The sequence below is a fragment of the Cricetulus griseus genome (genome assembly GCF_003668045.3).
Source record: "Cricetulus griseus strain 17A/GY chromosome 1 unlocalized genomic scaffold, alternate assembly CriGri-PICRH-1.0 chr1_0, whole genome shotgun sequence".
NCBI lineage: Eukaryota > Metazoa > Chordata > Mammalia > Rodentia > Cricetidae > Cricetulus > Cricetulus griseus.
In genome coordinates, this window is record NW_023276806.1 from 66,334,437 (window position 1) to 66,361,228 (window position 26,792).

General features: G+C 48.5%; 1 protein-coding gene and 1 non-coding gene across 5 annotated transcripts in view; both read right to left on the minus strand.

Moving 5' to 3' along the window:
- Positions 1-17,053: 17,053 nt before the first annotated feature.
- On the minus strand, positions 17,054-17,158 carry LOC113833133. The gene has a single exon (XR_003480687.1). It is a non-coding gene; the product is annotated as a U6 spliceosomal RNA (small nuclear RNA).
- Positions 17,159-20,440: 3,282 nt separating this feature from the next.
- Iqgap3 (IQ motif containing GTPase activating protein 3) overlaps positions 20,441-26,792 on the minus strand; it is a 38,730-nt gene continuing 32,378 nt past the window's right edge. Inside the window, exons 33-39 of one of the 4 annotated variants that reach the window (XR_003480656.2) lie at positions 26,400-26,487; positions 25,692-25,904; positions 25,005-25,171; positions 24,658-24,762; positions 24,160-24,268; positions 21,180-21,459; positions 20,441-21,030 (exon numbers count right to left, since the gene is read on the minus strand). Coding sequence is in view for 3 of the 4 variants with exons in the window: in XM_027393086.2 (XP_027248887.1) it covers positions 21,346-21,459; positions 24,160-24,268; positions 24,658-24,762; positions 25,005-25,171; positions 25,692-25,904; positions 26,400-26,487 (796 nt within the window). In the remaining variant the exon portion in view is untranslated. The other 3 variants (XM_027393087.2, XM_027393086.2, XM_027393089.2) reach the window with 3 other exon arrangements.

Below are 26,792 nucleotides of genomic sequence, written 5' to 3' on the forward strand. Positions count from 1 at the left end.
AGATCGCGTTCTCGCCTCGGGGTTACCTGGGGAGCTCCGCTGCTCCCTCTACCTGTGACAGGTCCCCTCCTTTCCCCTGGCCCGGCTCGGTTGACGCCCAGCCATTTAAAGCAACAGTGCATAATTCTCGGGTGACCTAATCTTCAGTGCCCCAGCGCACTTAACTACCAAGGGGGCAATTTAAAGGGGCGGGACCCCAACCACCACCTCCCTTGCCTTACAGGAAACATCCAGAAGCCTCATCTTAAAGAAGAAATAGTAACTCTCTTAAAAAAAAAAAAAAGAAAGAAAGAAAAAAAAAAAACCTTTTAAAATCCCTGGTGTCCTCTGGGCGTGGCGAATTTTTAAGTGCTTCACAACAAGATTGTGCGCACCCTTGCTTCTGAACACTGACCCGTCAGACTTCCTGTCCAGCATCCTGTCACTTCCAAGTCCTCCCTGGCTCTACCTGGAGGTTGAGGAAATGACGGCGTCTGGCTTGGACTTCAAAGCCTTGTAGAAAAGAAACACAGGTTCTTCACAAGCTAGGATCTAGTTTACAGAACAAAGCCCCTGTTCTGGGTGTTTGTGGGAGAGTCTAGGAGAGGCAACAAGTGAGCGCGTTAGAAACATCTATCTTGGAGTCATACTGTCTTGGCTCAAATCCTTCCACTATTTATGAAGAGCAGAGCACATTTCTTAACTCTCCTGCCTCTTGGGTAAAATGAAGGTGGTGAGCACAGTACTTGTGAATTTGGAGTGAGTTTAGTTCCCAGTAGATGAGTACAGGGCCTCATGTTGCACTGTAATGACTCATGGGCTGCTCAAACTGAAAAAAAAAAAAGAGCCCCTTTAGTGGGGGTGAGTCCAGACAAGGCTCAAGGGGGATAAGTTCAATAGGACTGTACTGCAAAGAGCTTGGAGACTTAAATGGACCTCCTTAAACAGGAAGCTAGCAGCCTCCTATTCCCTTGGCCTCCCTTTTCAATCCTACTCGGGCCCCTCCTTCCAGAGCCCGATTTATACAGTATCACACATGGTCCCCAAATGTTGCTCTTTAGTTTCCCTAGTAGTATGGGGGGTGGGGCTGCCAGTACTCCTGAGCAGGCTGGTTTGCCCCCAATACTTCAGGGAAAGCATCTGTCCTTCCCCAAGCACTTGGAGAATACAGCCTTGTTCGGGCTTGGAAGCTCTGGTGGGAGCAGTATGGGAAAGTGCCCTGCCTGTGGGGAACCTCCCTCACTGTGGCCTCTATTTTTAGTGCTTCCCCAGGCTCTAGCTGGAGAAACCGTTTAGTCATCAGGGTGTTTATTTTCCGGCTGTTTCCGACGTCGGGAAAAGCAGAATGTTGAGACTGGAGAGATTCTGGGCTGCTGTAAAAGACTTCTTAGGAACAGGCCTGGGAACACTGCCTTCAGACCACTGGGTCCCAGCTCATAGGAAAACAAAACAGGATGGGCCCGGGACAGCTAAGCCCTCAGGAGTTTTCAACCTGCCTCAACCTTGGAGGCTATCCAAGCTAGAGAACCCTCTGGCCCAGCTCTATCTGAGGATTGTTTCTCAAAACACAACCAAGCCCAGAAGAAATTCTTTCCCAGAATCCCCTCCCCAACCTCTCCTAGATCTGCCTGGTGAGCCTCCCGCCAACCACAGCCCTAGCCAATCTCAAACCTGAGGCGGGCCTTCCAGAGCTTTGATTGGTTGGCTGGGCCTTCTAGACCTGGAATGTTGAGTCCTTAACAAAGGAATGAGGAAGGAAGGTGAGTCACCTGGGGAAGGTATTAAAGGACTAGCTAGAAGGAAAAGGAAGGGGGAAGAGCTCCGGGGAGGTGGGGGCCCTGGACGCTAACGTGCTGACGAGACAGCTCACACGAGACCGGACAAGTGGGACAAAAATCCAGAGTCTGAAAACATGTTGGAGCAGAAGCGAAGAGGTGACAACGTGAGGTCCTGATTTCCACAGAGGACCGAAAAGGGCCAAGGTAATAGTTGGAGACTGGATGAAAATTGGAAAGTGACTCTGAATTCTTTTCTTCTAGACCCTGGACTTCCCATCCCAGAATCCCCTCGATGGCAAATGACTGTGTTTCACGTTTCCTCTCCCATCTCTGACTGTACACCTATCTCTTATTAATTTATTGTGTTTGTTAGCGTGCCATGGTGCATGCTTAGAGGTCAGGGGACGATTCTGTGGAGTCGATCTCTACTTCTACCTTTCCATAGGTTTTGGTCTCAAACTCAGGTTGCCAGGCGTCTTGGCAAGCGCTTCACTGGCTAAGCCATCTCGCCGGCTTCTACCCATCTGTTCTAAATAATAATAATAATAATAATAATAATAATAATAATAATAATAATAATAATGTCCCCTTCCAGCCCAAAGCGGCTGTAAAATTCCCCCGTGGGCCCTTGGGACACTTAAACGCCCACCGAAGTCCTAAAAAGAATACCATGTAAACTCACCTGCAGTGCCATCTTCACAAGGCTGTCTGGCAAACAAAACTTAACCCTCCTTTATCCGCCCCTCCTCAGGCTTCTCCAATTCACCTGTGCTTGGAAAGGTCTTTCCCGCAGGTCTCCATCCCTTTCAGCACCCCCCTTCCACCTTCCTTAACCTAGGAAAAGTGCTCCTGCTGTCCCTTCTAGTCTGGTAGTCTGGTGAGCTAGCTGCTTGGCAGGCCCTCCTCTCACCTTCCTTCCCCTGCGCCATCTGGACAGTTCTCAATCTCCACCTCCACCCGCAATTCAGCCACCAGCTCATCCTTCTTCCTCCAGTTTTTGGATGATGCCAGCAAAGACCCTCCAATCTCTCCCCGCATCTGCCACTACGCTTGCGAACCGGACCCTCAGCAGGTGGGCGTGTGTATTCTCAGCGCGAAGGTGGGACGCTGCTTCCACCTTCGCGCCTGTCTCCTCCGGACGCACTGGCTTGCTGGTTTGGGTTCTAAAGGTACTTTTCCTCACCAGCATCTGAGTTCCTGCGGGGATGCAGAGCTGGCGTGGAACGCGCTCAGCAAATGTATATGCGCAGCTGTGTGAGTTGGGATTGTGCAAACTCTATTGAACACCTTATTTCGGCATCGATAATCGTGTTAGCCAAGGACAGGGGTCGAGTCTGGGGCCCTACGACTCCGCTTCAGGGCAGAGTTGGGGTGAGGGATGGATAGCGGAGTCCGCCGGACGCAAGGCCGGTGTGGCACAGTGGTGCCCTACGCTGAGAGCCAGGGTGCCTCGGACCAGACGCGGGGACGAGAGCAGAGGCCCCTGGAGCTGAGAGGCAGAGGTGCTAGAGTGGGTCCCGAGTCCGTGTACCCCCCACAGGAGCTCCCTGCCCCCGGCTGGGCAGGATGTGGTGGCAGCTGCAGTTGGGTGGGCAGGATGTGGGGGTGGGGGCAGACGAGCGCAGCCCGACAGTAGTCTCCCCCAGCTCTTGCCTCCACCCCCTCCGGGTCACGTGCTCTCAGCTTGGGCATCGACGGACTATTTCCCATTTTCCGCGGAAGGACATCTGAAACCCGTTGTCATGAACTCAAGTTGTACCACGCCATTTTCTTGCCCCCATCTCCAGCCTAGGACAAAAAGTTTGCCCAGCACAAATTTCTTTAAAGCGAGGATTAACTCGGAAGAGGCCCCTTTAAATGCAAATGACTCGCCTTCTTGCTCCGCTCCTCCCAACCCCCATCCCAACTTCTCTCCTCGTGCCCAAACTCCAGCAGCTGCTATTGACGTCAATCGTGCGTCAGCATAGCCAGCCCAACCAGACAGCACGTGGGGGGAAGAAGGCGATCTTAAAGCGACAGTCGCTCAGGGCCTGTTAGGTTGCCGGAGAAAGGAAAAGTCAAGTGGAATGTTGGAAACAGTTGGAGCAGGAAGAAATGCAGGGGAGACTTTCAGAAGGACCGCATAAGGCCAGCGAAGTGGCTCAGGGGATTAAAGGTGCTGTGCAAGCCCGAGAATCAGCTCCCCAAAATTATCCTTTGACCTTCACATACATCATTTTCTTCCTTCCCCAAACGTACAGTACTAATAAATCTGTTTTAAAAAGACTTCTCAGAATAGGTTAGTATATTCTTTTTTCTTTTGCTTTCTATTGTGTGTGTGTGGTGTGTAGATCAGAGGACAACTTGTAGTTGGGTCTCCATCCACCTTGTGGGTTCCTGGGTTCGAACTCAGATCTTTACTTTGGGCGATTTGGGGCAGTAAGCTCTCTTCACAGTTGAAACTGAGGCCCCCTTTTAATCCTCTCCTCCCTTTTCCTCTCACCTCTTCCTCCCCTTTATAGGGCTTGAACCTAGGGCCTCACATTTATTAAGTACACATTCTACCACTGAGCTACATACCCCAGCTCAAGAGGGCGAATGCTAAACCGAGCTTTTCATTTAGATTCCCCCAGACATTTGGGTTTGTTTATCTGGGAAAGAAACCCAAGAGCTGGAGAAGCAGTTTGAGTCTAAAGGCAAAGGAGGCTTGAACTTTAAGAACCATGAGTTGCTAGGCAGATCTATGAGTTCAAGGCCAGCCTGGTCTATAGAGCAAGTTCCAAGACAATCAGGACAACAGAGAAATCCTGTCTTGAAAAACTACAAAAAGAAAAAAGAAAAGGACCCTGAGTTCTAGCTGGGTAGAAACACTGGCAGGGGCAGGCAGATCTCTGTGAGTTCCAATTTGGTCTACATATGACTCTACATAGTGAGTTCCAGATGTCATCACTACCTACTATGACTCTGTCTATGGGTGGGTGGGTGGGGGACAAAAACAACAAAAACCATGAGTTCAGTCTTTTCCTTCACCATACTCAGTGTGTCTGTCCACAAGTGTTGTGCCTCCAACTATAGCAAAGCAGGGAGTAGACGGTTGTAGTATGGGAGAATTGATACTTTGAGCCCAGTAGACTCACCTTTTTCAAGAGGCTCTCCTATTTGTCCCATGCACACAGCACACACACTCATGTACCAGATGATCTTGTTTTTTGAAGCATATATCATTTATTGAACGTCTCTTGCCTTCCTGCCTTCCAGCCATGTGCACTGGAACCTGGGTCCCCGCTCTGGTTCTACTGTTTATTAGTTGACTGACATTGGACAGTGTAACTTGCTGTGAGCATTAAATAGGGCAATTTCAGCGGAAGCTTTTCACTTGTTTGACAACATCTCATTGTGGGGCCCTACCTGGCCTGGTACTCACAGAAATCCCCCTGCCTCTGCCTCCAGAGTGTGGGGTTTAAAGTGTGTGCCACCTTGCCCAGCCAAGCTCTTCTTTTGTTGCATCTCCATTATTTACTCCGTGTGTGAGTGTGCACTTGTACCATGCTTGCATGTAGAGGTAAAAGGACACAGCCTATGGGAGTTCAAACTCAAGTCAGGCTTGATGGCAAGTACCTTTTACCCAGAAAGCCATCTCACACAACTCCTTTAAAAATTATTCATTGTTAATGTGTGTGTGCATATGCTACAGTGCAGGTGTGAAACACAGAGTGCAGGTCACCAGGCTTGCCAGCCCTCTGTGAAGTACTTGCATGGCACTTAGCTTGGGGCAAACACTCAGCAGTAGTGCAGAGTATGTGTAGGGTTGTCAATATTTTTTAGGACAGAATCTCACTGGGCAGCTCTGCCTGGCCCTAAACTGTTGATCCTCTGCCTCTTGAGTACTGGGATTAAATGCCTGGCTGGGAATGGGCTCTGAAATGACCCTCTCCCCTACTGAAACTGAGCTTCTGGAGAATAAGGCAATCAAATTTATTTCCAGCACCAAACACAACATGGAGCTTATAGAAGGTGCTTTTAAAAAATGTTTGTTGAGCCAGACAGTGATGGTGCACGCCTTTAATCCCAGCACTCGGGAGGAAGAGGCAGGAGGATCTCTGAGTTCCAGGCCAGCCTGGTCTACAGAGCGAGTTCTGGGACCGGCTCCAAAGCTACAGAGAAATCCTGTCTCAAAAAGCAAAAATGTTAAGAATGAGCAAGCTGGCTCAGTGGTAAAGGCACTTGCTGTCAAACCTACCATCTCTTCCATCCCCAGACCCAACATGGTGGAAGGAAGGAATTGATCACTGAAAGTTGTCCTCTGCCCTTCACACAAGTGCTGGTGTGTGTATTTGTGTGTGTGTGCCAGTGTGTGTGTTTGTGTGCTGGTGTGTGTGTGTGTGTGTGTGTGTGTGTGTGTGTGTGTGTGTGTATATGTAGTGTGTGTGCGCGTGCATGTGTGTATGTGTGTGCTGGTGTGTGTGTGTGTGTGTGCTGTGTGTGTGTGTGTGCTGGTGCACGTATGTATGTGTGTATGTATGTGTATATGTGTGTGTGCTGGTGTGTGCGTGCGTGCGTGCGTGCGTGTGTGTGTGTGTGTGTGTGTGTGTGTGTGTGTGTGTGTGTGTGTGTGTGTGCTCAAGCACACACTAGCATCAGATGACTCCTACATATTGCCACATAACTAAGAATTTTTAAATCTCAGGCTAGGTGTGGTAGTGCATGCCTTTAACCCCAGCACTCTGGAGGCAGAGGCAGGTATATCTTTGAGTTCAAGGCCAGCCTGGTCTACATATGGGACCTTGTCTCTAAATCAGGAAGGGCTAGACAGATAGCTCGGCTCTTCCAGAGGATCTGTGTTCAAGTCTAGGGTCCTGCATGGAGGTTCATTGTAATTCATTGTCTGTAATTCCAGTTCCAGCAGATCTGATGCCTTCTTCTGCTCCCTTTCTGCACCAAGCATGCAGGCAGCACATAGGCATGCATGTAGTCCAAATAATAATAAAATCATAAAAATAAAACATAGCAATACATTTTAGTTCAAAGTTTGCTGCATGAAGGCTGAGGACGTAGCTTAATGATATATGTGATGCAGGGCCCTTGTCTTCCCAGCATACACAGAAAAGTCATTGAAAATAAATTTTATTTTTCTTTCTCAGGCAAGGTCTTGTTCTGTAGACCAGGCTGGCCTTGAACTCATAGAAATCTGTCTGCCTCTGCCTCCTAAGTGCTGAATTAAAGTTATGAACCACCATGCCTGGCCAAAGGTTTCTTGTTAGCTTAGTTTTTCAGAGTGTTTGGCTAGATGCCCAAAACCCAGGTTCAATGTCTCATAAACCAAGAGTGGTGGTGCCCACCTGTAACAAATACTAGCACCCAGGAGGATCAAGCATTCAGTCATTGTAGAAGTTTGGATAAGAATTCAAACCCTAGGCCCCCTAGGATCATAGGTTTGAATGATTGGTCCCCAGTTAGTGGAACTATTTGAGAAGGATTAGGAGGTAGGCCTTGTGAAGTAGATGTTGCCTTGTTGGGGGAGGTGTGTCACTGGGGAGATAGACTTTGAGGTTTCAAAAGCCAGGCCCAGGCCCAATCTCTCTCTCTTTCCCCCCACCCCCTCTCTGCCTCCATCCTATCGTTCTTGATGTAAGGTCTCAGCTACTGCCCCTGCACCATGCCTTCCTGCTGCCACATTCTCTGCCATGATAATAATAGTCTCGCCATCCGGAACTGTAAGCAAGCCCCCAATTAAATGCTTTCTTCTATAAGTTGCCTTGGTCATGGTGTTTCATCACAGCAATGAAGTGACACCACATTACAGTGGCATCACATCACAATGACTAAGACAGTCATCCTTGGTCTGCATAAAGAGTACCAAGCCAGCCTGTGCTACATGAGACACCATCTAAAACGAAACATACACACCTTGTTAAATGAATAAAAATGAAAAAGTTAATGACTTTAGTATCTCCCAAATCTGAACTAAATTCCCACCCTGCAGTTATCCTGAGGTGGAGAGAGGTATAATCATGGGGATTTTAACTTTGAGAGCTGAGGTTCAGTTCTGTAACTAAAATGTGCCTCAGCTAGCCAACTGCTTTGAAATGTGGAAGGCTGGACCCGTTTCCTGCCAGGAAACATTCTGTAGCCCAGGCTGGCCTGACTCTGCAATCTGACGTCAGCGTAGAGTGTAATTACAGATATATAATGCGGCATCTAGCGCAGGAACTTCTCCGCCAGATAACTAACTCAACTCGGGTGTTCTCGTCTTTGAAGCCTTACCCCTGCTCTCCCTCACCCCTACCCCCAGCTGCCATTCTTCTCTCCCTATTTCTGCCTCTACTCCCCATCCTAAGCCTCATGCCTGTGGTGAGGGAGCAGAGCCTCTGTCACCTGATTCCAGTTTCTTGTAGTTAGAGACCACCTAGTCTTTGTTCAGCCTGTCTTGCAGCTGCTTATCGATATCCTTGTCAGTTTCTGTCACCCTCTCCAAGGTTGAAGGCCTGACAGACACCACAGGGCACTTCCTGCCTGGAATAACTGAGATCAGGAGGCAGTGGCGCCAACTCATCCTTAAAAAAGAGGCCCAAGCAGAGCTGAGATTCTCCTTTGGCTCAGAGCAGCTCTAACAACCCATGGAGCCCAAAGAGTCAGGTGGGTTTTCCCACAGGAATCTCCCAGCAGCCTTAGTGCTGGCTCCACCCTCTATAGAGGTTGGGTGACACTAGGAGCACTGTGTTCCAGAAAACCCCAAAATAACCCATCTTCACTGTCCGGCTGCTATTTCTGTCCACTCTGTTTAATTATTCAAACCCAAGTTGGGGAGTGAGCTATATAAAGCCCTTCTACTTGGGGACCCAGGAGAGCTGGGAGACTAGCCAGGTTGCAACAGCATCGGGCAATGGGGTTTGGTGAGATCATTTGGCCCAGGACTAAAAGTACCTGCTGTCTACTGTCTGCTGGCCTCCTCAGCTAGAAGAAGGCAGCTTGCAGGCTCCCCACACAGTTTATCCCTCCAGACTGCTGGGAGCTAGCTGCCCCACCTCGCAGCATGTCCCTTCAACCTGCCAGTGTCTTGTCTCAGCTGGCTCTGGGTGGATGGTGGTGGTTTTTTGTTTGTTTGTTTTCTTCAAGACAAGGTTTCTCTGTATAGCCTTGGCTGTTCTGGAACTTGCTCTGTAGACCAGAGTGGCCTTGAACTCAGAGATCCTCCTGCCTTTACCTCCTGAGTGCTGGGTCTAAGGACATGTGTCACCACCACCCGGCTTCTGTCCAGCTTCTTAACCCACAAAAAAACAAAAACAAAAACAAAAACAAAAACAAAAACTAGTGTCAAACCCAGCATCAGTGACTCAGGAAGGCTAGATGGCAGAGGACAGCTGGGTGGATCAGGCAAGCAACATGCCCTTGAAGGGTACTTGCTGTTGGTTGGTGGTGGAGTGATGGTCTGGGTGGAGAGATTTTTGGTTGGCACAGACACTGTCTCCCAGGACTGCCCACATAAATGAAGGGAAGTAAGGGTGCAAATCTTTCTATTCAGGGCCCAGCCCTTGTCTGCTTGGCCCACTAAGGCCAGTGTGGTTTCTCTGGGATCCTGCTGGTGACTGAGAAAGAATGCTCCTGAGGCCCTTGTGACTCTCCCACCATGGGCTATGTGAGAAGATGTCACAGGAGTCCTCATTTTGAGACATCGTGAGGGAGCTACAGTGCCTGGTCCTCAGGAGTAAGTGGTGTGAGGACCGGCTCCTACATGCTTGACAGCTAGGCCTTGGAAGTGTGTGTTGACAAGAGTCAGCCAACATGACAGAAGTGCTGCTTGAGCTAGTGAAGAAGAGTGCCCAGGCACAGACCCAGAAAGGCAGGATGAGAGGTACAGAGGTGAGAGTGCCAGAGGTGACATGCCAGCGTAGGCCAAGCAGTCAGTGTTGGTATGGGGCCCGAATGTGATGCAGCCAGTTCACACCTAGTCCTTTCTGGATCTTGTTCCCACATACTGACCACTAGTGGCTTGTCAGGTCCTGCAGGGTCCACCAAGGCTTTCCCTACAGTATCACCACTAGAGTTTCCAGGGTGCTGCTGCAGGATGGGGAGGATGCATGGTTACCAAGCAACAGAAGGCATGTAGGAGGGGTCCTGGCTCTGATGGTAAGCAAGGAGACAGGAAAGAGCTGGGTGGGCCAAGTTTATAGCTCTCTCCTGCCTCCCCATAGCTACAGGGCAAGGATGACTGCGGCTCAGCAAGCATCGAGGAAGAAGTGTGTGAGCCTTCTCTAGCTTGGTACTCACAGGACTGAGAACCTGGACTGTGCAAGGCTAGGACAGGAACTATAAGGTTAAGCACAGTCCTGGGCTTCAGTGTATCTCAGGATGGAGCTCTTGCCTGTTGGGTGGGTGGGGAGTTTCCTGTTTAAAGGCCAAAGGGTGACTCCTGTAGAAAAGGGGTAGAAGCCGGCCGGAGCTGGAAGCAGCTGGATGTGTCCCCTTAATAGTACAGCATACACTGGGCCTCTGGTACTTTTCAAACCTGGTTTTCCTACCATACCACTACCTTTCCTGGTTTATTTATTATTTTACGAACTTACTTACGTGGGGTCTCTTATAATCTAGGCTGGCACTGAACTAAATAAGAAGCTGAGGATGACCTTGAACTTCAGTTTCTCCTGCTTCCCAAGCGTGTTAGGATTACAGCACTATGCCCAATCCTCCTCTCAGTTGTGAGTCTCTGTGTGGGGGTTGGGGGTACTTTGAGGTAGGGTCTCACTCTGTAGCTCAAACTTGCCTTGAACTCCCAGTCATCCTTCTGCCTCAGGCTTTTGAGTACCGGGATTACAGATGCATGTCACTTATGGCCAGCTTGGTTGCTGTTCTAGGAGACAGAGTCTGATCCTGTAACCCAGGCTGGCCTGGAATTTGTGACCCTCCTACCTCAGCCTTTGAGGTCTGTGATCAAAGGCTGTACTACTGTGCCAACTCCTCTCTATTTTCAGGTTGGCTGCACTGTGCCACAGGTGGGCAGGGCCTACCATCTGGAGGGTCCATGGAATCCATAGAAGACTAATTGCTCTTCCTCGCCTGGCCTTCACTCAAGTGACTGTGTCTTTAGCAGGATTTATGCCACCAAGTCTCTCCCTGTTAAAACAGGGCCGATGCCATTCTCTTGCTGTCCTTTACTGGCTCAGTTTCTCCCCTGACATGTTCGCCTTTATTCAACAGGCCTTTAATAAGCAGCTAGACTCCACTGGTCAAGGTACTCGGACCCAGCAGGCTGGAACCTCAGCAGGTTTGTTGTGACAATGAGCTCCCACATGTGGCACCTGCTAGCTGCCAGTCTTCTGCCATTCATCCTGGTATGGCCCCACCTCCTGCAGCCCCCTCTTCTAAGAGGAGATGGAAGCTGAAATCCTGGTCTTATATGCTCCAGACCTAAGCCAGGGCTGACTGCTGAGGGGGGTACACGAAGCTCTGAGAAAGCCTCTTGTTTAGAGAAAGAGTTGGAGACAAAAAGGGTGTAAGTGTTTTTTCTCTTCATCCTTGCTTTATGCCACCACACTGCTCACTAGGGCTTGGAGGCTCTCGGACAAGGAAACTTGAAGATCATAGAGGCCAATGAGTACACCCATGCCCATCCAGCAACAAGTGGCTGTGGAGCCAGATGGCCCCTCATGCCTAGGATCCCAGCTTTCCCAAGGCTGAGGCAGGAGGACTGCTGAGAAGCCAAAGCTAGTGAGACTGTGTCTCAGAAAACAAAAGGAAAACCCAGAAAGTAGCTGTGGGATTCCAGTTCCGTACTGCATGTGAGCAGACAGGAGTGATAGGGACAGGGAAAAACCAGCTGGGACCTTATCACTGCTGAGGAAGACAGCCAGCACCCCATGATCATAGTGACATATCCAGAGATGGTGGGGGGCAAGTACTGAGTTTAACAAGTCTTTCTCGATGGGCGTTGGTGGGGCACGCCTTTAATCCCAGCACTCGGGAGAGGCCAGCCTGGTCTCCAGAGCAAGTGCCAGGATAGGCTCCAAAGCTACACAGAGAAACCCTGTCTTGAAAAACAACAACAAAAACAAACAAACAAAAAACAAACAAACAGCTCCCACCAGCTCCCTAATAATGACATGGAGACTTCTTATTAATTATGAAAGCCCGGTCTATAGCTTAGGCTTGTTTTTAACAAGTTCTTAAAACTTAAATTACATTAGCCCATCTGTATTGATCTACATTCTATCACATGACTCATGGTTGTCACCTCTCTTCCCGCACATCCTGCTTGCTCTGTGTCTCTATCTTTCCCTTCCCAGAGTCCTCTGTGTTCCCAGAAGTCCCACCTGTACCTCCTGTCTAGGTATTGACCATTTAGCTCTTTATTACACCAATCATAGCAATACCTCTTCACACAGTGTACAAATACCCCGTATCACTGAAGCATACTTAGAACGAGACCTTACAAGCACATGGTGAAGGTGTCACCAAGAAAAAACAAAAAAGAAGGGCGGAATGATTGCTGCTCTTCCAGAGGACTGGAATAATTCAGTTCCCAGTAGCCAGGTCATATGTGGTGGTTTGAATGAGAACTGTCTCTATAGGTTCATATATTTGAACGCTTGGTCCCCAGCTGGTGGAACTGTTTGGGAAGGATTAGGAGGTGTGGCCTTGTTGGAGGAGGTGTGTCACTGGGGGTGGGCTTTGAGGTTTCAAAAGCCCACAGCATTCCCAGTTAGGACTCTCTCTCTGCCTGGTACTTGTGGATCAAGATATAAGCTCTCAGTTACTGCCCCAGCACCATGCCTGCCTGTTGGCTGCAATACTGCCTGACATGATGGTCATGGACACACTCTCTGAAACTGTAAGCCCAATAAACTCTTTCTTCTCTACGTTTCCTTGGTCATGGTGTCTTCACAACAATAGAAAGGTAAGATATTGGGGCTGGAGAGATGGCTCAGAGGTTAAGAGCACTGGCTGATCTTCCAGAGGTCCTGAGTTCAAGTCCCAGCAAACAGATCTGGTGCCCTCTTCTGGCATATAGGCATATATACAGACAGAACACTGTATACATAATAAGTAAATCTTTTTTTTTTTTTTAAAGTAAAATAGGTGATGTGTTGGTAGCGCATGCCCTTAATCCCAGCACTCAGGAGGCAGAGGCAAGTGGATCTCTGTGAGTTCGAGACCAGCCTGGTCTAAAGAGTGAGTGCCAGGGTAGGCTCCAAAGCTACACAGAAAATCCTGTCTCAAAAAAACAAAACTAAACAAAAAGTAAGATATCAGGTGACTCAAAATAACTTGGGACTCCAGCTCCAAGGGATTCAATGCCTTCTTCCAACCTCTGAGAACACACACGCACACGTACGCACACACACTCACACAAATAATATATATATGTATACATGCATATTTCACGTCTATATGTGTATGCCTTCATGAATGCCGTGCATGCAGGAACCACAGAGGTCAGAAGAGGCATCTGATCTCCCGCCCCTGGAGTTACAGGCAGTTGTTAGTCCTCTATAAGAGCAGCAAGAGCTCTTAACTGCTGAGCCATCTCTTTGGCCTCTAAATAATAAATCTTAAAAAAAAGAAACGAAGGCCTGGCAGTGGTGGCCCACGCCTTTAATCCCAACACTTGGGAGGCAGAGGCAGGCGGATTTCTGTGGGTCCGATGCCAGCCTGGTCTCCAGAGTGAGTTTCAGGACAGTCAGAATTACACAGAGAAACCCTGTCTCAAAAAAAAAAAAAAATGAAGAAAGAACACACACACACACACACACACACACACACACACACACACACACACACCAGTCTGGACTTGGGGAATCTCAGAATTACTCATATTTAGAAATGGCTAGGTGGGGCCGGGCGTTGGTGGCACACTCCTTTAATCCCAGCACTCGGGAGGCAGAGACTAGGTGGATCTCTGTGAGTTTGAGACCAGCCTGGTCTACAAGAATTAGTTCCAGGACAGCCTCCAAAGACACAGAGAAACCCTGTCTCAAACAAACAAACAAACAAAAAAAAAAAAAAACAAAAAAAGAAAGAAAGAAAGAAATGGAAAGAAATGGCTAGGTGGGAAGGCTGGGTCAGACTCCTCTGGGATCCAGTCCCTGCTCCATCATCTCTAGCTGTGTGACCATGGGTGAATCATTGACCCTCTCTGAGCCATGGCTTCTTTAGTGCTATGATAATGTGAGAGTTACTCAAAGGGTTACAAAAATGACAACAAATAGTGTAAACAAAATATTATGTCTATCGGTGCCTGGAAATGATGGATGGTGCTTCTGTTGTGGCCCTTCAAAAGACATGCCACTAGAGTCAAATTCAAGAGGGGGGCAAATCTGTGGATTTGCCAGGACTGTAGCAAAATGCCCTCCTCAGTGGTAGGCAAGGGACAGGGTATGGAGTCATATTTGGTGCCAAGGTACCCAGGACGGCTGGAAGCTAACCTCATCCTGCTGGAACAGATGGACACTAGTGACAGAGGGTAAGAACAAAACTCCTAGCTTCTCTTTTCCTGATTCTCTAAGGCAGATGTTGAGAAAACTCAGAGAAACCAAAAGTGCTACAAGGATGGAAATGGAATCTACCACCCCATTGGCTCCATGACTTCTTGGCCCCCCACACTGTGAAGTTCACCACGTGCAATGAGGGAACCACACAGGTGGCCAAGCTAGCAAGCTCTCCTCTCCCCCTTCTCCTCTGCCTTCCCCTTCCCTTTCTCTACCCTCCTCTACATATCTCCAGAAGGTTTTCTGTTTGTGTAACTCTGGCTATTCTGAAACTCACTCTGTAGACTATGCTTGAACTCAGATTCACCTATGTCTACCTCCCAAGGGCTGGGATTAAAGGCATGTGTCACCACTGCCTGGCACAGTGTTTTGTTAAACTTTCTCTTTAAAAATTTATGTAGTGCTGGGCATAGTGGCATATGCCTTTTACCTCAGAATTCAGGAGGCAGAGGCAGGTGGGTCTCTGAGTTTGAGGCCAGTTTGTTCTGCATAGTGAGTTCCAGGACAATCAGAGTGACATAGAGAGACCTTGTCTCAAATTTTCTTAAATTTATTTTTATGTGTATGGGTGTTTTGTCCATACGTATGTCTGTGAGTCACATAAGGGCCTGATGCCCAGGAGGCCAGAAGATGGCATCAGATCCTCTGAGGCTAGAGCTACAGAGAATTGTGAGCTGTCATGTAGGTGCTGGGAGTCAAACCTGGGTTCTCTGGAAGATCAATCAGTTTTCTTAACAGTTGAGCTCTCTCTCTAATCCCTTATTTTATGACAGGATGTCATTCTCTAATTCAGGCTGATATGGAGCTTCTGACTTCTTGTCCTAATATCTTTTCCCAGTAGCTAGAGTCCTGTCTTCAATTTTACTTTAACATTTAAAAAGTTAAATTTATGTGTTTGGGTGTTTTTCCTGTATGTATGTGCTACGTGTGCAGTACCCAGGGAGGCCAGAAGAGGGCAGTGGATCTTCTGGTTGTGCGCTGCCCTGTGGGTGCTGGAAATTGAATCCTGGTCCTTTGCAGGGGCAGTCAGAGTTATTAACTTTTAGCATTTTGTTATTTGTTTGTTTGGTTTTTGTTTTTCAAGACAGGTTTCTCTGTGTAGCCCTGGCTGTCCTGGAATTCATTCTGTAGACCAAGCTGGCCTCAAACTCACAGAGGCTCACCAGCCTCTGGCTCTCAGGTGTGTGCCACTATGTCCAACACTAGGTAAATTTTTAAAGAGAAAAGTTAATTTAAAACGTTCTAGCATTCTAAACACTCTGTAGCACCTCACTATTGGTTTTGGTGACTGCATTAGCCTGTTTTCTGTTGCTAATAACACAATACCAACAGGGCATAATGACTCACTCCTGTTAAGCCCAGCACTTGGGAAGCCAAGGCAAGGGTGATAGTGTCAGGCCAGCTTGATCTTCATTGTAAGAACTTGTCAAAGTGCAAACAAAGCAATGGCACAATACTACAAGATTATACTTTGTAAACAATAACAGCCCTGTTTATTCTCGGCTCACAGTTTTGGACATCTTGGCCACATTTCATGTTGGTCTTCTTGCCAGGGAAGTCCCAAGGTGGTACAGGGCATCCAATGACAATAACAGGGACTTTGCATTTGTGTCTCTTGTAAATTCAATCATGAGGCTCCACTCAAGTGTTCTTATCTAGCCCTAATCCCTTCCCCAAATACCATGGTCATATGAAATTCTGCCCTCTTTTCTGTTTTCTTTTGGGGGCCCTGGATTGAACCCATAGCTTCACATTCTCCCCCTCACTTAGCTATGCCTCCAGTCCAGTTTCCACCCTCTTAATACCACATGATGGAAATTAAACTGGGACACAGAAACTCTAGTAGGATGCAGACCAGGTCTAAACCATAGCAATGACCTGGCTTCGGGGGACACAGCATTACCAGGTCATACAGTAGCTAAGGGAGTACTAGACTGTCTAGCTTCTAGTGTGGAGGCCAGAGCCACCACCTCATGCAGAAGGTATGAGCAGGTAAAAGAGCAAATACAGTCACTTTGGGAAATACAGTTAGCCAAGATCTGAGTATGCACATGAAGGCAAGTGTGTAGAAGGAAGGCTTTGAAGAGTTTGTCCCAGGCTGCCAACAGTGCCACCTGTGAGGAAGGTGGGGGCGGTAGATTTTACTTTACTTTTTATATGAATTACTGGAGTTTTCTGTGCTGAGATGGCATATGCACTAGACCATTTGTTTGAAGTGAAACAAAAAAGAAAAGGGAAAGTATACTGTAAGCTTTTACAAGAGAAGGTTTGAGGGGATTGGCAGCTCAATTGGAGACTACATGCTTAGTAAGCAGGAAGACACGTATACAAGCCCAGCACATCAAAACATAAGAATAAAAGGGTTTAAGATTTCTGGGGCCAGTATTTCTGGGAAATGCTGTGTAATGCATCTGAATTTAATAAAAGCATTTAAACAGGTATGGTTGTGATATCTTTGTCTTATATTTTTTGAGACATAGTCTTAATGTAGCTGGTATGATGGTTCAGTGGGTAGTCTGGCCACCTGCGTTGCATACCCAGAATCCACATAGTAGAAAAAAGAAGTGAAACTTTTTTTTTAACCTCCAGGTGATCACCATGGCATGAATGTACCTTCCATAATGTAGAAATAAATGCAGAAAAAATATTCTTTTGGGACGGAGACTCCCTGCATAGTCCTGGAATTTACTATGTAGACCAGGTTGTCCTCAAATTCACAGAGATCTGTTTGCCTCTACCTCCTAAGTGCTGGGATTAAAGATATGCACCTTTTGTATATATGCTTATTTGTATGTATGTATGTATGTATGTATGTATGTATGTATGATGTGTTTTTAAAATATGGAATGCTTCATGAATTTGCATGTCATCCTTGAACAGGGGCCATGCTAATCTTCTCTATATCATTCCAAATTTAGTATATGTGCTGCCAAAGTGAACAGTTCATTTTTTTAATTAAAACATTTTTTTGAGACAGGTTTCTCTATGTAGCCTTAGCTACATAGAGTTCCATGTCCTGGAACTCTCAGAAGACCAGGCTGGCCTCAAATTCACAGAGATCCACCTGCCTCTGTCTCCCGAGTGCTGAGATTAAAGGTGTGTACAATAGCCTGTTGTCAAGCTTTGTCTGTACTTCAGAGCCCTGCTGCTTTTAATGGCTAATATACCGCTGTGTGGACTGCCCATCTGAGCTTATTCATTTATCAGTTGGTGGTTATTGCAAATAATGCTGACATGAATACTTACGAAAGACTTTTGCATGAAATGTGTTTTCAATATTATTTTTCCTTTTTTGATTTTTCGAGACAGGGTTTCTCAGTGGCTTTGGAGCCTGTCCTGGAAGTCACTTTATATAGGCCAGGCTGGACTCGAACTCACAGAGATTCACCTGTTTCTGCCTCCCAAGTGCTAGGATTAAAGGTGTGTGCCACCACTGCCCAGCCTCACTATTATTTTTTTTTAAAGGTTTAATGTTTTTATGTTTGAGTGTTTTGCCTGCATGTATTTATGTGCCTGGTATTTGAAGAGTTTGTCCCAGGCTGCCAACAGTGCCTGGAAGAAGGCACCAGATCTGAAGTGAGCTATAGATGGTTGCGAGCCACCATTTGAGTGCTGGGAACTGAACCTAGGTCATGAAGACGAGCAGCCAGTGCATTTAACACCTGAACTATCCCTCCATCTTGTTTTCAATATATCGTGTAGGGAGATTGCTTATTTTAATTTTAGTTTTTTGGAGACAGGGTTTCTCTGTGTAGCCCTGGCTATTCTGGAACTCACTTTTTACACCCCAAACTCAGAGATCTGCCTGTCTCTGTCTCCCAAGTGCTGGCATTAAAAACATGTCTGGCTTCAGTTTTCTTGAGTGGAATTGTTGGGTTACATGATAACTCTGCTTAATGTTTTGAGGAATTGCCAACATGACTTTCCCAGGAGTGATGCACACATTGTAGTTTCTCTACATCCTTACTACCCTGTGTTAGCTGTCCTAGCAGGGAAAGGTGTACTACTTAAGTCTGAGGTTATAGTACACACGTCAGGGACAGCACAGAAACAGGAGTCTCAGGTGCTGGTCACATGGTATTTGCAGCCTGGAAGCAGAGACGGATGCTGTGTCCTTTCTATCCCTTCATGGTGCTTTTGAGCTGCGTGTACTTAGCGACTGCTGATGAACACCTTAGAAGTCACCCCCTGCCCGATGCTCTTTGGGACTGTTTTCTTTTTGTTTGCTGCTTTCTCTGGTCTGGGATTCACTATGCAGCATTGGCTGAGCTCCCACTGGTGGCGATCCTCCTGCTCCTCACATGGTGCTGGGTTACAAGTGTGCATCACTGCGTGTCTTTTCATTAGCTTGAACGTGGTCTTCAAAGCACCACCTTTCAGGCTGGTAAAGCTAGCTTGCCTACCCTTTGCTTTTTATTCCCTAAAAAAACTGTCAAGCCAAAGTAAAGGAAATTTAGGTTTGTGTGTGTGTGTGTAGGCACACACACACACGTCAGGATCTCATGTATACAAAGGTGGATTTGCACTTGGCATGTAGTCAACACAGACTTTTGTTCTCCTGTCTTCAGAGTGCTGGGATTACAGGTGCACACTACCACACCTGGTTTTATGCAGTGCAGGGACTCAAACCCATAGCTTTGTGCTTTCTAGGTAGGCTCCCTACTTACTGAGCCCTAGTCCAGCCTGTTTTCTTCTAAGGGTTCTATAGCTGCTGTTGTCTTTTGTTTTTTTGTTTTTTTTTTTTTCCCATTTAAATTCCATGAACCACTTTGAGTGAATTTCCTCCCAACACTTGGGAGGTTAAGGCAGGAAAGTTACAAGTTCAGAGCCAGCTTGTGCTATGTAGTGAGACTCTCAAAAAACAGTATCCACATATGGTGCAAGTCAGGGGTTTAGGGTTTAATGCCATTCCTTTCTAAAAGTGTGGATTTCCAATTTTTCTCAGGACCATCTACTGAAGACACCCAAGACCAGAGTTACATCCTTAGCCCCTGGGGCTTGAATGTTGAATGTAGCCAAGGATGGTCTTTTTTTGGGGGGAGGTTGGGTGGTTAAGACAGGGTTTCTCTGTAGCTTTGGATCCTGTCCTGGACCTCAATCTGTAGACCAGGCTAGCATCAGACTCACAGAGATCTGCCTGCCTCTGCCTCCCCAGTGCTGGGGTTAAAGGTGTGCGCCACCAACACCCGGCCCCAAGGCTGGTCTTGAATATACTGCCTCAACTACCATGTGCTGAGATGCCTGGATTAGAATACTTTTTCTGTTTGCTGGCACTTTGTATTTAAATCTCTGCTACTCCCACCCACAGAGGCTCAGTCCCTGTAATCTCAAATTGGGCCTTGGAAGTTGGCAAGGACATTGACTAACTTGAGCTTATTAGGAATTGTTACCAGGTGGAGCAGTGTGGGGTGAGAGTGACAAGTCTCAGGGATGGATGCAAGGGACGGCACTGACGGGTCCTGTGATGACCTTTACAGCTTAGCTATTTTGACATTTCTCCATGTGGTATGTTTGGCTGAGCTCGTGACTCTGTGTGTGTGTGTGTGTGTGTGTGTGTGTGTGTGTGTGTGTGTGTGTGTGTGTGCTCGTGAATGCTGCTTCTGCAGCAGGACAATGTCAGAGCTACTTGGTGAGTGTGAGATTTTTAATGACTGTGTATGCGTAGAAACTAGGATCCTGGTATATGTCACTGTCACCCAGAGCAAGGCAGCACTTGAAGTTTTTACCGTGACATGTTAAGGGGGAAGAGGCTTTGAGTGAGATTGAATGTGACAGCAAGACAGATAACTGAGTGACAGAATGGCATGGGGTAGAGGCAGGCAGGCTGTACCAGGAAAATGCAGGCGCCCAGTAGATGCTGCTGAGTTCGTCTGTGTCGTCGTGTTGTCCCCGTCCTCCTCCCCCCCCCCCGCAGCTTCCCAGCACAAGTGGGAGCTGTGTAAAATGGGTGGATGGGGTCTAGACTGGTCTCTTCTCAGCCTAAGCTCTTAGAGTGGCCAGTGGAAACAATCAACCTAAGCATTTCTTCCTTCCCTCTGTCCCCTGGAAAAGAGGAAGAGATGCCATGTCCTCCACTTGTACAAGCCTGAGAAGGCAGGCATGATTGGCATGTGCCCAGGGCAGGTAGAAAGCTGCTGGGGAATGCACCCCCAAGCTCTCTGAAACTGCTTCCCAGGTCTTGAGGGCTGTGCTACAGGAGATAACACGAGGGGTTAACAGATGTGGGTTTTCAGTGGGCTTTATTGAGAGGAAATCTAGAGGGCAGAGAGGGCAAGAAGCTGGGAGGTGTGGGGTGGACACAGAGTGGCAGAGGCGAGCCTGCAGTTCTATGGGAACCACCTGGAAGACAGCTCTGTGGTGACAAGGAGAATGGCAAGACAGCTTTTTGTCCTGTGGAAAGCTGAGACAATGACTCTTCAGCTGGAGCCAGGAGCCTCCCTGCTCCAACCCCAAGAGACTTGAATATAAGGGAGAGGAAATTTGAAGGGGGGGAACGAGAACTCTTTGAGTTCAAAAGTGAGAATTAAAACCAATTAAAATTAAGGCTACACAACAATCAGGCTAGAATAAATACCCCACTGACACACATGAGAAACAGACCATAAATGAAGGAATGAGATTTGAGGTGTGTATCCGGCTGCCATGGAGGACGTCAGCAAATGCTGCACCCACGTTATTGCTGGGCCGTGGTGAAAGGCTGGAGGCTGTTGAGGGCACAGCACAGAGGACCCTGGGCTGCAGGGGACAGCAATGCCCAGGACTTGCTTTTTAAGGGGAGGTCGGGCAGACAGTCTGGCCCTGGATTTGGAAGTCTGTGGAAAGAAAGGGAGATAGGCTGTTGGGTAGTGCTGCAAGTACTTTCAAATAATGGGGTGACCAACTGTGAGCCCTTCCGGGAATGAGTGCAGGTTCCTGGTTCACGGGGATGGGGCCAGATGTGTGGGAAAAGCCAAAGGCTCACTTCAGCTGGGTAGAAACACCAGTGTTTGTAGCCAAGTAGGACAATTCCTCTTGGGCAGTAAGGGTCGAGAATTGTGAGTCATGGGCAGGCCTGAGCCTGGTCTGCAGGGAGCACAACCGGTTAAAGCACAGTAGCCAGTCAGCTAAGAGGCCGGGGCCAGGCAGCATCACTTCCGAAGGAACTTCTTGTTGAGGAGGAAGATGAGAAGATTGACATTGACTTTGGCTTTGTTAAAGAGCTTCATGACAGCCACACCCTCATACTGCAGCTGCAAGAGGTCCTAGGAGGGAGGGAACAGGGAGGGGGGATTTATGAGCTTCTGGGAGTGGCCCGGCCAACCTATGAAACACTTGTCATGAAGCCTTACAGCTGCCAGGAGCACTGGCCACTGAAGCAGGGTGTTGAAAGCCCACTCTGCGAATGAGAAAAACAGGCCCCGTGATTTAACCAAATGTCAAGCCAAGTAGAGCCAGGGCTTGAAACTAGGTTTCTTATTCACAAGGCAAACAGCAGAGACTCGTGCTGAAAACCACCTCTCTGAGCCAGGTTATGGGGGCACACGCCTTTAACTCCAGCATCTGGGAGGAGGCACAAGGACAGGGATAAGTTCCAGGCCAGCCTGGGCTATGGAATAGGACCCTTTCTCAAACAAACAAAAAACAATAAATAGGTCTGGACAGATGGCTCAGTGGTTAAGAGCACTGGCTGCTCTTGCAGAGGAGCTGAGTTCAATTTCCAGCACCCACATGGTGGCTCACAACCACCTGTAACTCCAGTTCCAGGGGATCCAACACAATCTTCTGGCCTCTCTGGGCATCTGAATGAGTTTGCACATACAAATACACAAATAAAAAATAAAATAAATCTTAAAAAAAAAAAAAAGCCCAGCAGCCAGGCTTGGTGGTGCATAGCTTCAATTCCAGCACTCGGGAGGCAGAGGCAGGTGGATCTCTGTGAGTTTGAGACCAGCCTGTTTTACAAGGGCTAGTTCTAGGACAGGCTCCAAAGCCATAGAGAAACTCTGTTTCAAAAAACAAAACAGAACAAAACAAAAACTAAACAACAGCAACAACAAAAAGCCAAGCATTAAATAGGACCTGGGCATGGTGTCTTGTGACTTTAGTTCTACCACTTGGGAGTCACAGAAGGCAAAGTTCTGTGTGTTTGAGGCTAGCCTTGAGCTACAGATTGAAACTCTGTCTTAAAAATAAAGCCAGGGCTGGAGAGATGGGTCAGTGGTTATGAGCACGGGCTGCTCTTCCAGAGGTCCTGAGTTCAATTCCTAGCAACCACAAGGTGGTTTACAACCATCTATAATGAGAACTGGTGCCCTCTTCTGGCCTGCAGGTATACATGCAGGCAGAACACTGTATATATAATAAATAAATCTTAAAAAATAAATAAAGCTAAAGACAGGCAGCGGTGGTGCACACCTTTAATCCCAGCACTGGGGAGGCAGAGGCAGGTGGATCTCTGTGAGTTCAAGACCAGCCTGGTCTACAAGAGCTAGTTCCAGGACAGCCTCCAAAGCCACAGAAAACCCTGTCTTGAACTGCCCCCCCCCCAAAAAAAAAGGGGGGTTAAGGGTGTGATTCAGCAGAGGAAGTGCATGCTGAGTGAGGATCTGAGTTTGGATCTTCAGCACCCATGGAGGTGTGTGTTATAACCCTGGCCCAGGGAGGCTGAGACAGGTAGACCCCAGAGGTCCACTGGCTAGCCAACCTACTTAAAACTGTGAGCTGGCAGGCTCTAGGTTCAGGACCCTGACTCTTAAAAAAAACCACTCCGACAATAGCAACAGAAAATAGAGCTGGATATAATGCAGTTGGCAAAGTGCTTGTCAAGGACCTGAGCTGGATTCCCAGAACCCATGTAAAAATAACAATCTTTAAGATAAGGGATTGGGAGTGCAGTTCAGTTGGAATAGTACTTGCCTATAATGTGTGAAGCCCTGGGACCCCCCAAGTCAGGTGAGGTAGTGCACTGGGAAGGAGGAGAGCTAATCATAAAGTTAAGGCCACCCTCAGCTAGTCAAGGCATTCTAAGCTACACGAGACCTCGTTTCAAATAAAAATGAAATCACACTCCCTCAACACCAGCTAGAACTGAGGTCAGCTTCTCAATCTTTTAGCCTCTGAGCCTATAAAATGGGCAGATGCTGCAGAGCAGCTAGCAGGGAGCTGAAGCCTAAAGCCTTGGGGTGGGGGGACAACGTATTTGTTTCTCGGGGTTGAGGTTTGACCTAGGGCTTCAGGGATGCTAAGCAAGCACTCTACCACTGAGCTATATCCCTAGCTCTCTTTTAAATTTTATTTTATTAAATATTTATTTGCAATGGTATTTTGCCTGCATGTATGTCTGTGTGAGGGTATCAGATTCTGAAGTTAGAGACAGTTGTTAGCTGCCTCTGGGTGGGTGGGTGCTGGGACTTGAACCTGGGTCCTTTGGAAGAGCAGTCAGCGTTCTCACACACTGTGCCATCTCTCCAGCCCTTTCAAAAATTTTAATCTTAGGTTTTTGTTTTGAGTTAGGGTCTCATGTAGTCCAGGCTGACCTGGAACTCTGCTTCCCAGAACTGGGATTAAAGGAGTGGACCAGCATCCCAGCTTTACTTTTTGTTTTGAAATAAGGTCTCACTAATTTCCTCAGGCTAGCCTTGAACTCTGTAGTCCAAGTTTGGCCTTGAAATGAAAAAAAATTGTTTTGTTTCATATTTATTTTTCATAATTATTTTCTTAATTTTATTTGTGTGTGTACATATATGTTGTCATGCACACCTCAGTGCATGTGTAGAGGTCAGAGTTCAAGCCTACAGGAGTCAATTCTCTACCTCCACCGTGTGTGAGGTAAGTGTGTGAGCTGAGCAATGGGTCAGCCCTGGAGCTTGAACTTCTGCTCCTTCTGCCTCAGCCTCTTGGGTACTTGGATTGCAGACCTCCACCCATAGGCCAGGCTCTAGCAGGGGCTCTAAGGGTCTCACCTGGTAGTGGAGCTGAAATTGCTCCATGTCCACACCCAGGAACTTGGCATTTACAGCAAACCTTCCTGCCTCATCTCCGGGCGTGATGTCAAAGATGACATTCCTGAAGCTGTCAGGAACAGGAGTCAATACAGGGCTCCTCTTTTCGGAGCCCCGCCCCTCTCCTGCAGCTGCTCATTGGGGCAGCAGTGTGTGCCACAGACAGCCCTGGCTTCCCCGTGTGCCCCATTGCTGGGGCCTATTCTGTCTTCTCCGAGTTTGACTTCTACCTATTTAATTTTTTTTGCTTGCCTGGCCCCACCAAGCTGCTCTCCCCTCCAGGAAGCTTTCCCAGTGCTAGAACATGTCTGCTGCCCTTCCTCTGCTTGGAGATGTCCCATCTCCCTACCTTCCCTTCAGCAAGCAGCTTTCTTCTAACCCCACGCCCTGCTCAGAGCTCCATCCCAGCCTCGTGCCTCCCAGGAAGGGTCTGACATTCTGCCCCTCAAAGACACATACTGAGAGACAGGGAGGTCTTCAATTTCCACCAAGACGCCCTTTTCCAGCAGCTGGGCGGCTGTGTAATGAAGACACGGCTGCTTCTTCCCCTTTCCAGAACTCCTGCTTAAAAGAAGGCCCCAGAGAGTTTGTCCCATAAACTTTCAATACTGCCTGACAGCTCCTGGTGGCTGGTGAGGAGCCTCCCGGCTGTGGAAGGCGAGGGGAGAGCCACAAACGCCAGAGTTAGGAGCGAGCAGTGCTGTACTGGGGGTGATTCCTGGCCAGGGGTGGGAGATGACAGGGCAAAGGTGGACAGAGAGGCGGCGAAGGAGCCGGGGGGTTAGGGTAGGGCTCACAACACCTACTTGGCTTTGGGGGCCAGGTGGTCAAGGCAGGCCTGGATGTACTGGTTGTAGTAGTCGCCCTGTTCCTCATAGAAGGTGGTTTTTGCATCTAGGCCCTGCAGTGTGGCCCGAAGTCTCAGCATCTCTGCCTTCCGCCGTTGCCGGTGCCTGCGCTGGTTGCAGATGTCCTGCAGATAGGGGTGGGGAAGCGGGACTTCCTAAGTCCTAGAGGCTTCACTGGCTCACTGTGAAGCGTTTAAGAAGACAGGATGAGGGCTGGGGCAGGAGAGGCTCAGGGCAGTGTCTGCCTGGCACGTGTGTTTCATTCCCAGTACCAGGAAGAGGCCACCTCGAAAGCTGTTTTACGTAAGAGACAGTCCAAGGATACTATACCTAACACCCAGGCACAAACTCGGTGCTTCTTTCTTTCTGTGAAACCATGTCTTTTTTTTTTTTTTTTTTTTTCTTTTTTGAGTCAGGGTTTCTCTGTATAGCAGCCCTGGGTGTTTTGGAATGTTTTAGTGGAAGAGAGCTCAGAAAAAAATCGGTCTGCCTACTTAACCTTAAGATCTTTCCTTCAAAAAGAACCCTGGGCCTTCCTTAAGTTGCTGACAATATGGGGTGGCACCCACCAGGCAGAACTGCCTTTGGAATGCCAGCACAGTGGCTTTGCATGTGGCCACACGTAGTCCTGGCCTGGGTTATTACCTTGGCCAGCTCATCCACCAGTCCCTGGTAGCAGTCACCGGCCCTGACCAGCCCCAGGCCCTGTAGCCGACGCAGGTTGCGCTGGACGCGTCGCTGCTTCTCTGCCAGTGGCAGGAGGGAGTGTGCCATCATTGAGTGGTGTCGTCGCAGAGACTCTGGTTTCTGGGTGTCACAGGCCTGGCGCCAACACATCAGCCGGTGATGGGCCTCTTCCTGGGGGGCAGGGCAGAGATGCTGAGGAGGTCCCAGGCCCTACCATCCTACTTCAAACCAGGACAAACCCCTGCTTCGGAGTCCTGTGCACATCCCTGTGAGTTTTCAGGAAAAGTCCCGGCTTCCCAGCCTAGCTTCTGTGGGGGAAGGTGGAGAACACACAGGCAACAATGCATGGAAGTGCCCTGTGGATCACAGGTGGCCCAAAGGACACATGCAGACCAAGGAGACACTGGCTGCTAACAGCCTCCCAACCCATCGTGGTACCCTGTGGGCATGAGGTGCATGTGGAGCGTGCCTAGCTGTTGTGTGACATGCCTCTGCCTGCCATTACCACCTTTACTCAGGGAACTGGCTTTGCCCTTATTCTGGCCCCAACAGGGAGCCCACCTGGCACCCTTTCCTGGCTCCAAACCCTCCAACGCTCCAGCCCACTACCTTCAGAAGATACTGCCCCTCAGCGCTATCCTCACCCCAGCTGTCCTGGCTACTCACCTGCTCTCTGGGAGCTGAGAAGGACAGGATCTCCTCGAGAGAATCCCCAGGGTGGAACTGGATGAGGTCAGCCAGCATCTGTTTGGTACTACAAGGGGGACAGGGTGAGGTTTAGGAATGGCCTGGACAGAGTATCGGAAGAGCTAAGGGTAAGTGGATCCTGCCCCGGGTCTGGGCATGCCCAGATGAAGAGTGAGAGGATCCAGGAGAGGCGCTGTCCCCTCTCAGAGTTCCTTCCCTCAAACTGGCCTCCTCTGATCCTCCCGCCCAAGCATTCACCTACTCCAGCTAGTCCCCATGGCTGATTCTCAAGGCACCTGACCCCTCCTCTCTGGGCATCGTTCTGCTAACATTGCAGCTCTGGCAGTCTCGTGGACAGTGTATGAATGAGTG